The following is a 15,387-nucleotide window of genomic DNA, read 5'->3' on the forward strand; positions in this document are numbered from 1 at the left end:
TTATTATTATTATTGTTGTTGTTATTAATATTATTATTATTATTATATTACCAATATTATTATTTTATTTTAACGTATAGACCCATTGTCTTATATATTTTCTATCACATCTGTATTTTTTTGATTGCCTATTATTGTTTAGTATATGCCTTTTTATTCAGTAATTATATAGGCCTATATATATATATTTCTCTATTTCTGTATATCAAATAAGAGTTTCTATTTCCGCCTTTCTGGCTTGTTATAGAATTTACCTGTTTGTTAACATGTTTTTGCTTATTTGCTATTTATCATGTTGAAGGGTGTTTAATCTAAGCGGTTCCTTTATTCTATGTCATTGCTTATTTCCATTATTGTTATTACCGACTGAGATTTGTGTTCCCACGCTGATATTAGTCTCATTATAATTACAGTTCCCAATTCATTTATCTGTTAATTATTCCTATTCTTACTCCGCCCCTTAGTTTTTTTTGTCCATTCACCATGTTCATTATATTCTATTAAAATGTCGACCAACCATTTTATACTTTTGTAATAGCCAACTTATATCTGTCTCTTATACACATCTAGATGTGTATAAGAGACAATCCATGATGACATCGATTTGCAAATACCTAACTATAGCATGATACGGCGTGACAGAGGATCTTTACTTTATTTACCGGTGTGTCGAACTGCAGGCATGTCATCGTGAGGCACCGCCTTCAATGCAAGCCCAACTGCAGGATCTCTTTGTACGGCGCCTGTGCGTGCAAGTAGGTACCTGTGAGCTCAGGGAGGTCTCCTGTCGGCGCGTTCAGTATCCAACACCATAAGTAGTACCAAAACTTAAAATAAATAAATAATAGGAATGTGTTCTAATAATATTGTGCAGGTCTTTCTCTCATACAACTGACTGAAACGCCGCGTTTTGAGTACTGTTATTATTATTCATCTATTTGTTTATATTTTTTACGAGTGCTACGCATCAACTTGATTTAAATATTATTGAAGATGTATTCCCAACTGCGACCTATAAGCTTTTCTATCTTAACTACAGCTCCACTATGTGTGGGGTGTTTCAGTGAGTTGTTTGAGAAAAAATTCCTTGTGGGTTATAACTGCACGATATCCTATAGGTCTCTGTGGTCTGGGAAGGATATTAGTCTTGACAGCGAGAGTTTGCAGGTCCTAATCCCGCCCGAGAATTTTTTTTTTCATATAACTGAAATAAGAGACTATACATACATATCATCAAATAGTAAATACAGTTTTCGAATAGAGGACATGATGGTACATCGTGTACCATCTCTCTTAAGGGATTTTGTCCTATAAATACATTGTGTAAAAAATGCCTTAAACGAGATTCGAACATGCGACCACCCGCTGTCAATCAAGCCGAGTACCATAACTATTAGACCACATGGTTAACAGATTCACATAACCATGAGGTACATTGTATTTGCAATGGTACGCCTCGAGATGGCGTTAAACCAGATGAATCTGGAAGTATACAGAGATACATCTGGTACATATTGTCTATAATTACAGGCTTTAGCATATCTATTGTTCTATTATTAAGCTTACCTTGATATCAGATTCCATTAAACTTGAATTTGAATCAAGCAAGGCGAGCTCATTCTGTGATATGCATGGATGTTGGTTTGCTGTATCGTATACAAACACTGTCCAAAATAAAGCCAAAATCAAGCCTACACTCCCTGCGTTACATCATTTTCCGCGTAGAATACAGGTTCGATAAAAAATGGAAAAACAATAATACAAATATTTTACCCAGCTGAACACTAGTATGGGAGACCGGGGTCAGTTGTTACAGGGGTAGATTGCTACAGTGTTCTTTTCCCCAAATAGGCCATTACCACACATTTCTGCCTACAGGCAGAACTATCTGTGTTTCAATATAAAAATAGCACATGGGGTAAGTTGTTACGGGTAAGTTGTTACTGTAACAAGGATGGTCACATAGCGAGTGTACCGAAGTAGGGGAACTTTACACGTGCGTTCATTGTAAAGAAAAAGAAATGGACATTTCTGATTGTGTTGTTGAGTAGCTAAAATGCATTTTAGTGCGGTCTTACAGTTAAACATAAGGCGAGAATAATAATGTTGTTGTCTCTTTTATACACTTCAAAACATGTTTGTTTGCATATTTTAAACATTTTATCTAGTTTGTACAATGTAACAACTTGCCCCACATGGTGTTACAATATACCCCGGACCAGGGGTAATTTGTTACAGTTGATCTACTTCATTACTTAATTAATGATTAATTAACGGATTGGTATATGACAGTTGTAATTGCTTCGTTTTATAACCAATATACTGTTCTTGCATTAGAATAGAAAATGTGTGTTGGTCTCATTCAATTACGTAATTAAGGAACAATATGTAAATTTTGTAACAACTGACCCTGGTCTCCCCTACAATGAACAATAATGTATAAATATATCTAGATAGGAAGATCCCTTGCTTTTTTCATTTTTCAAGACTTCTTTTTAGGACAGACTGTAGCCTAGTGTGTGCTTTACATTCATTATAATTACCATTATTATAACATGTAATGCATGAAATTCGTTAGTTTATTACCGTACGTGTAAAAGGACCATGACCATCCTCCAAGCACATCCGTTGAGCAAAGCCAAACAGACAACATGCTCCCGATAATCATACCTATCGACATACCTGTAGTCAGAAAGCTATACTATGAGTCTTTATCCTAAACAGTTAAACACTGTCATAAGCAACGTTGTCACTAATCCACAGAAAAGTAAAACGATATTCTTCGTTTCAAGTGTTAAGCATTAGTGGCACGTAATATCATGATTTACGGTATACTACCACTGAGTCGCAGTGGTATGGTGTATAGGGCCTATCGTTATTACCCACTCAACCGCGGGCTGACTGGGTTCCGTTTTCTTAGCCCGCCTTCTCTTCTTCTGGCAACATTTCTAAACGCTATTGTGCCAGACGGTGGGTCGATTGGATTGGATATATTCAGTGTAAACACCAAGGATAGCCCACGAAAGTCTAGAAGAAGACTTATTTCCAGTGGGGTCCTTCTGGTGGTGATTGGATCGGGAGACAATCCCCTACTCTTTTCCGAAGAGTGTACTGCGTACTTTAACGTGCACATGGGCCATAAATGCACACAGGACTAACGGCTTAAACGTCTCATCTGAAAGACGGTGCGCTATTGTAACTTGTATTTCAGCCCTCTAGCTGAAACACAAGGAGAGGCAGCGATGGGAACTGAACCGGGGACCTAGAGATCTCCACGGTTCAGCGCACACACAGCGGCTACCACCAGATCAGCCGACTGAGCTAAGCTGCTCTCTATTTCATCAAAACGTGGTAAGTAGGACCGGTGACACTATGGGTTGTTCACAGCTTGGGGTCAAATGTCACATAGGGGTCATTAGGATCAAAACCCTAAAAATTAATTAAAGCCTATTTCTGTGACAAATACCATAGCAAAGTAGTCCTTTCCACATATGCATTGGCATAAGGCAGGGTCTTTGGGGCGTCAAAGTCATTAAGGGGTCATTCTACTTTCTTTCTAGCAATATTTCCTAACGCTACTAGTGACACGATTTGGCCAATTTTAATAATTAGTCAGTAGAACCAGTGACATCTCCCATACATGCGGTGTTCGTCAAAGGTCATTAAGCTGTCATTCTTTTTTCTGGCAATATCTCAAAACGCTACTAGTGGTAAACGATTGGGCTGTTTTTCAATCAAACTTGGTCTGTAGAACCGGTGACACCTTCCAATACAAGTGGTGTTCCCAGCTGGGGGTCGAAGGTCACATAGGGTTAAAACTCCAAAAAAAAAGGAAATAAAATCTACTTCTGCCACAAATAACATAGCACAGTCTTGTTGTTGTTAGCTAATCCACTGGATGAAAAGCACGCTCACCGTTGTTTAATGCTGATAGATAGTGATATATGAAATCAAATTTTAAAAGTAAACTTTTCAAAATTATGAAATTGAGCTTAGATTTACCAGGAATGATCTCACTGGGTTCATGTTCTATTGAGTGACATGGCGACAAAAAAAAACTTTCAACTTTAATATTGCATAACACGTTTAACAACATAATTATCACAGTATCCCCAATGTAAAGTATAAGTTATTAAATATTTTTAACAAACTTCATTGATATTATGCCATTATTCTTTCAGTTCTACCTTGGGCATAATAAGGCCATACATTTTTAATTTTACGAAGAACTGGTGGATGGCAAAACGTGTAAATTTCCTACCTGCAAAAGCAATTGATATCATGGTATTTAGCTCAGATTTCGGAGCCCAGTTTTGCAGTAAGACGACAGTTGCAGGTATTACATTTCCCTACGAAATAGAAAACGATTCGTCTATTTGACTTTAATCCTTAGGCCTAGTTTGCACTATTAGCTCATGTACGAGTAAGGCCTACCACGGTGTACTGGTTCATACAACAAGTTTAAGAAATAATGTAAAGGACATAACAAAAAGATAAATGTACCAGCATTAGCATGGAAAATTATTATTTCACTGTTCCTGTTATAATGTAAAAATAACTGAATATTTGTTTTTGTTTTAACAAAGTTTTTTACAGTATGAGCTCCATTGAATCTTTTACACTCACAAACACATACACAAAGTCAGAATATTATGCGTACTTACCTGAGCCAGTCCGTCTAAAATTCGCAATGTCACAGTTAGGCCAACACTGACTCCAGTTGCCCATGGTATTAAGGCTGATAGAATACTCGAACAAATAATTGAAAATCCAATCATTCGTTTGCCGCCTATATTCCTAGCTAACCAACCTCCAGGTATCGGCATGAGTGTGTAACCGTAAAAGAAAGCTCCGAGTATCATTTGTTGTGTTTTTTCGTCCCAATCTAAAGTTTGCACCTGTTTGAAATTTGTTTTTAATAGTAAACGAGACTGCACAAGCAAACGATAATTATTGTGTTTGTAAAATCCCTTGAAGAACATGTTCATAATCATAATTTTGTTTGCCATCGGAATTGTGTACTTACTTTTAGTCAGTGATTGTTTTTTTTTCATTATAGATTTATATTTTTAATGCCGAGTCTATCTAATATCTTGTTTTTAGTGATTGTGATTACTTTTTTAAAGAAACAATTATATCGTTAAACCATTATTAAATGCCGTATTTATTCGAATAAACTCCCTGGGAGAAGGGTTTTTGAGGGGGCGTTTATTCGAGGGAGGCGTTTATTTTTTTGTGTAAGGTGGATACGTATACCGAAATAAACGTCCCTTAATTTCACTATAAATATGAACACATAATTACCGTCAAAATGTGTTATTGCATGATCATAAAGGCTTATGGATCCCAACCAGGTTAGCAAAAAATATATTGGAGTAGTAAAATATTGATAGAATGTGTTGAGAATAAACTTGCTTCCGTTAGGTTTCCCTACAGCATTTAGGGGTCATTTATTCTAGGGAGGCGCATTTATTCCAAATAGGCTCCAGAGGCGTTTATTCGAGGGGGAATTTATTCAAAGCGGGGCTTTTATTCGAATAAATATAAAATGCTATATTGAATATTAACGTACATTATTGCCGTTACTCTTGGCGAGAAAAGAAAACGTTATACGGAGAGAAAAATCAGATAACAGAAGAATTTTTATTAATTAATTAAGCAGATAAATAACCAAACTACAAATAAGAACATACAAATTTCAAAACACAACATGTGAAATATTTTGTAAGGCCAGATGTATTTGCAAACAAAAAACAAATCAAAATAAAAGAAAAAAAAACACACTGTACATTGTTATAAAACGAAGAATATTACTCATTTTATCGGCCTGTCTTAGAGTAGGCCTACTAAGTGACTTACAATAAAAAGCAAAGCATTTCATGAAAAAAAATTAACCCTTGCCATGGTTCCCTTAAGAATGTGTTATGACGTAACACAGAATAAGACCTTTGTAGGCTTCCAGCCCTGATTGGTTGGCGATCGACTTGTAGTACCGTGTATACTGTATGTGATTGGTTGAAATTTGACAGACCTTAACTTTTTTTTTTTATACCTGTCGGTCTGTAGATGCAAGGGAAGCTTAAAGTTATTTCCATTATCTTTATATAGGATAAAATAGAACTTTCCATTGAAAACGTTATACATAGAGAAAAAGCAGATAGGGCCTAACAGAAAAGAGAGAACATAAAACCAGAAACCGAAGAAGTTACAGACAGAAAACATTACATGGAGAGGAAAGCAATTCAAACACAAAATGCTACATTAATTGAAAAATAAAAGTAAGCAGATAAATAGCCAAACTACAAATAAGAACATACACATTTCAAAACACAACATGTGAAATATTTTGTAAGGGCAGATGTATCTGCAATTAAAAAAAAGAAAATAAGAAAAAAACACTGTACATTTTTATACAAGGAAGAACAATGCTCATTGTATAGGCTTGGCTTGGAGGAAGCCTACTAAGTGACTTACAATAATAATGCAACGCATTTCATGAAAAAATAACCCGGCCATGGTGCCCTTAAGAATTGAATGACGAAACACATATAATAAGACCTGTCTGTGCTTCCAGCCCTCTGAATGGTTTATGCAGTCGACTTGTATATTTTGATTGGTTGACACTTGACTGACTCGAGTTTGTTTTTTACACCTCTCGGTCTATATATGCAAGGGAGTTTTAAGGTTATTTCCGTAATCTATTAATAGGATATAATCAAATTTTCCATTGAAAATAATATAGAAACTATAGTGCTGTTTCATTAAACAAATTGGGACGAGTCAAGTCTGTTTGCAAAGCATCTAGAGCAGTTCTTCGTGGTTTTCCAGTGATTTCTCAGTGTTCACTTCTGATAAAACTTTCTCATGAGGATGCCATTTTATCCTCGTTAAGACGCTGTCGTCTGATGGCATTTACTTCAGGTCAGCGTTCAGGCGATGGAAGCACTCGAGATACTGAAGACAGTCGATACTCTTCTCTTTTGCTAATAAACTCGGATGATGCAATTGACTAATAGTATGTGATTGGTTGACACTAGACAGAACTAGACAGAACCGAGACGGTTTGTATAGATGCTCACCTATTGGAAATTCCGTAATTTATAAATAGAACAACATACAATTTTCCATTGAAAAAATGCAGAAAAACAGCGCTGTTTTATTAAACAAGGGAAACTACTGTACATAAATCTGCTTGCAAGACATCAAGATCAGATTCTTAGTTGTTATTCAGTGGTTTCTCTGTGTCCACTTTTGATAAAACTTTCTAGTGAGGATGTCCGATATTTCCTCGTTCAGACGCTGTCTTCTGATGGCATTTACTTCAGGACAGCGTTCAGGCTCTGGAAGCACTCAAGATGCGGAAGACGGCCGATACTCTTCTCTTTTGCTACTAAATTTTGTAACATGCTTTTATATAATAATCAATATTTCTACATTCGTCAACAACAAACCTATCCACGATGAAATGTCTAACGCTATCATTATAACCATTTTGACTACCGCTGTTATATTGATGCTGTTTTTTATTCGACGTCGAGTAATTTGGATGAATGAAGAAAAACTGTGGTATATCACTGACCAAGTAACATTCATACATCAACAACAACTGGCATTGTACGGCATCTATCTGCTTGGATTAGGAGTAGTGATATTTTCTATCATAAAATTTTTCGCAGTAGCTGAATGTCTTCCCTACCAAGCTAGCAGTCACCTTGTGAGAAATTTAACAACGTTGGCTTTCGATGTTGGCCGTATAATTTTCATATTCGTCCAGCTGGTTTTCTTTCGAGTTTTCAAGGCAGTGAAATTTGTTAGTACGTGCTTCTTTCGTTATAGTCTCGTCCTCATAATCGCTGCTAATGTCGCTTGCTGGTTTCAGGTAACAATCATTGAATCTATAGATCGAATATACCCCAAGGAAGAGCTGGAAATCTTAACTGATTCTTCGAAATGTAATAATACCCGAAACTATTATATGTGTTGTAAGTGCTATCACAAAGAAACGGGCATGCTTAAAACTTTAAAATATGCAAAGTTCATATTCATTCCTTTTGTAGCCGAATACTCTCTAATAGCAGCTGGGAGTCTTTTTCATTTATGGGGAACACTTAAGATGAAACCTTCCATCACCGAAAACATCCCAGTTAGAGATAGTAATAGGTCGTATGGCAGTATTCAAGCTCAGGAACCACTTCGTGAAAACGACTGTCCCTCATCAATTGTAATTGCGTCACTTGTATCGTTAATAAATTTAACAACGGCTGGACTTTTATTTGAAAAAGACTTTATCAAGATTAGCCCGATTTTGCACAGTGCTGTTGAAATGGTTTTCGGCTTACAACTCTGCGTCGTCGGTTTTATAGGACTCAAATTTTGTTCATCTCATAGATACGTGAGAGTCGCTTCTCTCACTACAGACGAGATATTACTTATAATTTCTACAGTTGGCCTCTTTTTAAATACTTCGTGTGTCTTTGCGTCCTCTGTTGGGGACCTTTGGATTTCCAGGGATGAAAAGCATCCATCAGTAATTATATGCATTATGAATATCGTCCAATCTATAACTGATACACTGAGCGTTTGGCTACAAGTCACGTTTATCCTAGCAGCTCATCGGCGTAGCTTATCGCATCCTCGTGCTGCAAACTCGTACCGTCTGCGAGAAACTATTCTGTATCTCGCGATTTGTAATATGACCTGTTGGATAAGTGACAGCTTCGTTGGTACGGTACAGTCTGGTAAAGATTCTCCAACGAATTCCATTTATTTCGGATCATGGTGGCCTATTTTACAAACTTTCATCTATCCCGTTCTTTTCTTCTATAGATTTCATTCTTTGCTGATGCTATGTGGTCTGTATATCAAATTTAAAAATGTTGGTTTACACACACAATTAATAGAAAACTGAATTATGGAATAGAACGGAACTACGTCAAGTGCGAATTAATAAGGGCATGGTAAATACGACGTATTCGTTTTCGTTTTCATAACAACAGGCATATAAAAAACAAGATTTTGAACTCGAATTTGCCTATTGTAGCCTTGGTTTAGTGTTGAATTGCACCCTCATTACCTATTAGCCGTGAGTGGCATCTGCTAGAAGTTTTTTGCTGTCAGGGATCTGCACTTCTGTTGTGCCATCATTTCACGAAAGTCATGCTGAATCACTCTCTGATGCCTTCGGTCCAAAAATCTCTTGACTTGCCTACTCTTCTTTCCGTTCATTTCTTTGCGCTTCATCACGAAAATGATGACTAAACGAATTCTCCTATATACCAAGGTGTTTAGGATATTGTTAAGGTTCAAATCCTCCCAGTGTTATAAATGCACTCACTTGATCGAATAATTTACAGGCTCGTGCATTTATTTAGGCTCAATAATACACCGTAAGGCCAATTCAAAATAAAACTATGTTTCTTATGATCTTCTCTTTCTATTTTTAAGATTTAAACCCGTCTAGAAAACAAAAATTTAGCGGATCACCTAGGGTAATGTTGTCTCATCTGCCCCACTTTCGTCCCCCTTTCCCTTTCGAACATCTCTGGATCCGCCCCTGTGATTGACTGTCATTTTCCCATATATGGGCTAGGTAAAGTCATCACACCCATATCAGGGCAAGGTGGTGTCATATATCACATTTGTATAATGAGCATTCACATGTATGTCATGTCACATTTATAGGCCTAGTTGTTAATGACCGACTGTAAACACGTTATACTTAAATCAGACGATTTTCGCACTGAACTGTCTTTGTAAATAGATGACAATGTGTTGACTGACATATCTGACAGTAATGCATTGAATGATAGCCGTTGAGGGAATACTGTGTATTTAAATCGTACTGTGAATAACAAATAACGGTAAACTAAAGAAATCATTTTTTTTAATGAAGACAATTTTACAGAAATCAAACCTAATGGAAGAGATAGGCTAACTAAGGTGGTAGATAATGAGCTAGCATAATGTCTTGGTTGTGTCATTGACAACAATTTAAGTTGAACTCCAAATACTGTACAAATAGTCTAGTAAAGCTTGTATCTTCTTTAAAAAAAAAACCTCAAAATTGAAATTCAAATAATAGTGTACTTACGTAGTATAATAACCTTCTTAAAAACACTTTAATTACTCAGTATTTAATACGGTACTACTTAACTTGCATGCTGTATATATGTTACGGGATAGGTTGTGGTATTACATATTTTGTTAAATTTTTATGTAGACCTATTATGTACAGTTTCTTTGTTATACCGTTTTATACATAGTCAGTGGAATATTGAATATTATCCGTATTAGTAAACAGTATAAGAGACAGGTGTTGTAAGTGCTATCACAAAGAAACGGGCATGCTTAAAACTTTAAAATATGCAAAGTTCATATTCATTCCTTTTGTAGCCGAATACTCTCTAATAGCAGCTGGGAGTCTTTTTCATTTATGGGGAACACTTAAGATGAAACCTTCCATCACCGAAAACATCCCAGTTAGAGATAGTAATAGGTCGTATGGCAGTATTCAAGCTCAGGAACCACTTCGTGAAAACGACTGTCCCTCATCAATTGTAATTGCGTCACTTGTATCGTTAATAAATTTAACAACGGCTGGACTTTTATTTGAAAAAGACTTCTACCCTTAATTCGTATTATGGAATTTACGCCCACAATTGTTATAATAGAAAATTTTTATTTTTTGGTGACGTAAAACTCACAATATAGTTAACATGCATATGTCATAAGTTTACGTCACTACCTGACAAACCCCGAACTTCATTCATGCATTACATAAATAGTTTCATGTTGCTGTACTCCAACATCACTGTCGCATGGTAACAACCAACTAACTGCAGACCATTTCCGGTCACACATTACTCTCCATAACGCAGCACTCCCTAGTTCCGTCACCTCAGGGTTTATTTTGTAATCCGATAGCAGCGTGACCACTCAAAATTGTTGATATACCCAATGACTCATTGGGTATATCCAAAGATTCAGCAAAAATTGCCCAAAATTACCCAAGCTTCCTGAAAATGCATTAAAATTTGAAAAATACGTGTTTTTCGCATGTATAGTTTCCCTTTTAGTTCAATTTATAAACCATTTTTTATTGTAATTGTTTGTGTTAATTAGTCTTAGAGTGCCATCTCCGGCCATCTATGGGTACTATAATTATAACTTAATGTTCTTACTCAGCCCAAACCATAGTGGGGCTGAGGTGGTATGAACTCTCCACCTTCCCCCTCGTTTCCTGAATCTGTCACTGAAAACCTGTTCATAAATATTGTTAATATTGCATCTTCAGAATCAATTCAGACCTCAAATTATCAAAATGCCTGAGTGCTAGGGGGCTCCGCACACTCGACCCCAGCAAGAATCTGCGTCCCTTAGACATTTTGGTCCACTATCCACAAATTCGCACTCACCCAATAAAAATCCTGCGTACGGGCCTGACATTGCCATTAGCGCTCTGGTATTCTTATTATAACGAAGATAATAAATAGAAGATAGAGTGGTTCGCGATATAGTTAAACCTCTATGAGGGCGTCCAGGGAGCAATTTTCCTCCATCCTAGAGGCGGCGTTACATGTTTATAATCAACAAATAAATCCAAGGTGCTGCTTGGGTTAGTTTGTTTTCCTTAGTTTCTCCACTCTATCAAATGGTCATAATTATTTCCTTCGTTTTAGAGAGGGCGGACGTTACACCAATTTTAAATGCAAAATACGTGAAGAGCTAATTCTTCTGCTATTGAAGTTCTTTGTTATAACGACATTTGTTGAAGAAATAGTTAATAGTTATTTCAGTTGCTTTAGGAAAATTGTATTGTGTTCTTCACAATACAGAAAAACTTGAAACTTGAATATTTCAAACAAAACGTATATGTATATATTTTCAAAAGGAATTTTATAGTATATTGTGCTCTTGAGTAAACATAAACGGTATTTCAAGTTATGTTATTTTAAGTTATGTTACATCACACCTACAGTATGATATTCTCCTGAAGCAGACTCACATCGAAATAGAATTTGCAGTACCAACTGCTACTTGGGGATCAGATTTTCAACACTAGTCACTAGGCGCAAGCTCGGTAGGTAGTCTGGTGGTATATGGCGCCAGGCTAGTTATGTGGAGGTAATGGAGGCCTCCAAAATCACTTGCGAAATTGTTTTGAAGTACAGTATTTGGGGACGTATTTTACTGAGTATTCCAGTACGCGACAACACGTCAGGTAGGGCAAAACATCACACCTATGACTGCTGAAGTTTAGAATTATTATTTTTATTGTTTCACTGCTTTAAACAAAATTGCCATGGGAGGCCTATATAGGCCTATTCCAGAAAAAGAGAAGGGTAACGGAAAGTTTTAAATATACTGTATTTAATTCAAATACTAATATTGTATTTAACTTTTCCATGTCTGTATTGTAATATCTATTGTATAAATGTTATTTATTAAAATAATTCATATGCAATACAGGATTCTTCACTAGCCTAGGCCTAGAGAAGGGGCCTATGCAAGGGTATTACAACAGATTTTGCATAGGCCTAGCTTTAAACGTAAACGAAGACTCTATAGCAGGACCGGGTAGCTGGACTAGGCTAGGTTTCTAATAGAGGCCACTCACTGGTCCGACCTTGAGGCGTAGCTTCGATCGTCCACACTAGTTGGGCCCGTAGGCTGGAAATGGACCCAACCGTTTGTTACAGGCCTTAGCAGCAGCACAAAACATGACAGTCTGCTCGCTAACGTCACATTAGTCACATCAGTATTTGTGATGCTTTCAGGTATAGGCGGTATAATTATGCATGATGTCACTATTCAAAAAGGAAAGTATAATACATACTCTAAGTATTGAAATACACGCCATCGTGTTGGGATTCAATATTTCGACATTAATTATGTCATCATCAGGAATGAAAAAATAATGAAAGTGGTTAAGTAGGTAAAGCTGGATTGTGAAAAATGAAAGTGCTTAAGTAGGTAAAGCTGGATTGTGAAAAATGAAAGTGCTTAAGTAGGTAAAGCTGGATTGTGAAAAATGAAAGTGCTTAAGTAGGTAAAGCTGGATTGTGAAAAATGAAAGTGCTTAAGTAGGTAAAGCTGGATTGTGAAAAATGAAAGTGCTTAAGTAGGTAAAGCTGGATTGTGAAAAATGAAAGTGCTTAAGTAGGTAAAGCTGGATTGTGAAAAATGAAAGTGCTTAAGTAGGTAAAGCTGGATTGTGAAAAATGAAAGTGCTTAAGTAGGTAAAGCTGGATTGTGAAAAATGAAAGTGCTTAAGTAGGTAAAGCTGGATTGTGAAAAATGAAAGTGCTTAAGTAGGTAAAGCTGGATTGTGAAAAATGAAAGTGCTTAAGTAGGTAAAGCTGGATTGTGAAAAATGAAAGTGCTTAAGTAGGTAAAGCTGGATTGTGAAAAATGAAAGTGCTTAAGTAGGTAAAGCTGGATTGTGAAAAATGAAAGTGCTTAAGTAGGTAAAGCTGGATTGTGAAAAATGAAAGTGCTTAAGTAGGTAAAGCTGGATTGTGAAAAATGAAAGTGCTTAAGTAGGTAAAGCTGGATTGTGAAAAATGAAAGTGCTTAAGTAGGTAAAGCTGGATTGTGAAAAATGAAAGTGCTTAAGTAGGTAAAGCTGGATTGTGAAAAATGAAAGTGCTTAAGTAGGTAACTACAGGAAAGGCTGTACTTAGATTGTGAAAAAGAAAACAACTTTGAGCAGACAACTAAGCAAGACTGTGCTGGATTGTGAAGAAAGAAAGGGCTTTGTAGCAGGTAACAACAATAACGTACCTTCATTCTATGAATATCTCAGGAAATCTGTGTAGGCCTACAGTTTTAAGACCAGAATTGATAAGAGTTGCAATAGCTTTTATCAAATGTGTTTGTTCTAAAATGATATGTGATTCAAAATTGAACTTGAAGTGGAATCAGTTGTTGTATTTACCAGTACAGTAGACATTGATTGTAGAACATCGTGCATTGTCTTTAAGTTGATTGATTGACTGGTTGATTGATTGATTGATTATTTGTTTGATTGAGTGATTAGTTAATCTTTCTGACCCATTTTATTATTGTTTGTATATACTGTTTGGTGCTAGGCCTTGAAAGTGAAAGTTGAATTGAATTTAATAGACAAGGCTGAGCTTGGATTGTGAAAAATAAAGACTTTGAATAGGCCTCTGTACAGGAATGTGAAAAAGCAAAGTGCTTGAGGCAGATAACAATAGGCAAGTCTGTACTTGGATTGTGAATAAGAAAATTACTTGGAACAGGCCACAGTAGGGAGGACTGTGCTACAATTACGAAAAAGAGAAAGTCTTGGACCCAAAGCAAGCCGCAAGGCTGTGTTAGAATTGTGCAAACAGTCATTGGAATCCGTCTTAGCCATCTTTACGATGATACGATATTTTATTGCGTGCACTTGCTTTGTAGCAAACGTCCTTTTCTATACTATAAGGCTTAATTTAAGTATCGCCATTACTGTGATGGTGCGTCACAACACAAGTTTGACTGTTGGTAAAATGGAGCTGCCACTTAACACCACAAAAAGCAACGACAATAATGTAAGTCAAGATTCACTATAGCATTTATTTAATGGTGGTATAACAATATAATGTTTCGTTAAAATAATCACAATTAAAGAGTAAATACATAGGGGCCTACATATCAGACAGACACGGAACTAAGAAATTTAATTTACAATCAAAAAGACAACCAATGTGATTAAAAGTAAGCAAACAATATTGTCCCGACGGCTAAACAAAATAATGATTATGAACAGGTTCTTAAAATGGAATTTTTAAAATAGAATATCAATTATTATTTGCTTGTGCTACTTTTTTTACTATTTAAAAAAACATTAAAAACAGGTGCAAACTTTCGATTGGGATGAAAAAACACAGCAAATGATACTTGGAGCTTTCTTTTATGGTTACGCAATCATGCCGATACCCGGAAGTTGGTTGGCAGAACATATAGGCGGCAAACGAATGATTGGATTTTCAATTATTTGTTCGAGTATTCTATCAATCTTAATACCATGGGCAGCAGGAGTCAGTGTTGGCCTAGTTGTGATATTGCGAGGTTTAGACGGAATGGTTCAGGTAAGTGCTCATATAAGAGCTTTAGATTTGTGCAACGACGCAACGCTAGAACGGAATCATGTGTGACCGTCATGCTGGGCGTCCTGCGATTTTTTTTTCCGTACGAAACATTTGCATGAAACTTCACTCGGGCCATCTCGGATTGACTCGAGTGAGTACGATACGAGGAACAAGAGCAGACACTTCGCAATGTCGTGACGCTCGAGTTTTACTATTATTGCTCTTTCTATGTTTACCTACGGTAGGCCTATGAAATTTCACGGACTATGTGATGTACGTCACTGTGTAACTA

At 36.4% G+C, this 15,387-nt stretch overlaps 3 protein-coding genes across 3 annotated transcripts in view; 1 reads left to right on the plus strand and 2 right to left on the minus strand.

Moving 5' to 3' along the window:
* The window catches only part of LOC117105882 (sialin-like), a 6,188-nt gene extending 4,491 nt beyond the window's left edge, over positions 1–1,697 (minus strand). The window contains exon 1 of the mRNA XM_033247190.1: positions 1,567–1,697. Coding sequence (XP_033103081.1) covers positions 1,567–1,584 — 18 coding nt within the window. The 5' untranslated portion in view covers positions 1,585–1,697. The remainder of the gene's footprint in view (positions 1–1,566) is intronic.
* Positions 1,698–4,114: 2,417 nt separating this feature from the next.
* LOC117105878 (sialin-like) lies at positions 4,115–5,086 on the minus strand. Its single transcript, XM_033247187.1, has 2 exons — positions 4,665–5,086; positions 4,115–4,349 (listed from the first exon to the last, which is right to left on the minus strand). The coding sequence occupies exons 1-2, from the start codon at positions 5,052–5,054 to the stop codon at positions 4,170–4,172; spliced, it is 570 nt and encodes a 189-aa protein (XP_033103078.1). The 5' UTR covers positions 5,055–5,086; the 3' UTR covers positions 4,115–4,169.
* An 8,714-nt stretch (positions 5,087–13,800) lies between these two features.
* LOC117105881 (sialin-like) overlaps positions 13,801–15,387 on the plus strand; it is a gene marked incomplete in the record, with an annotated part of 14,579 nt that continues 12,992 nt past the window's right edge. The window contains 2 exon segments of the mRNA XM_033247189.1: positions 13,801–14,555; positions 14,862–15,095. Coding sequence (XP_033103080.1) covers positions 14,388–14,555; positions 14,862–15,095 — 402 coding nt within the window.

The sequence above is a fragment of the Anneissia japonica genome, unplaced genomic scaffold, assembly GCF_011630105.1.
Source record: "Anneissia japonica isolate Jap-2015-1 unplaced genomic scaffold, ASM1163010v1 scaffold287820_len75323_cov149, whole genome shotgun sequence".
NCBI lineage: Eukaryota > Metazoa > Echinodermata > Crinoidea > Comatulida > Comatulidae > Anneissia > Anneissia japonica.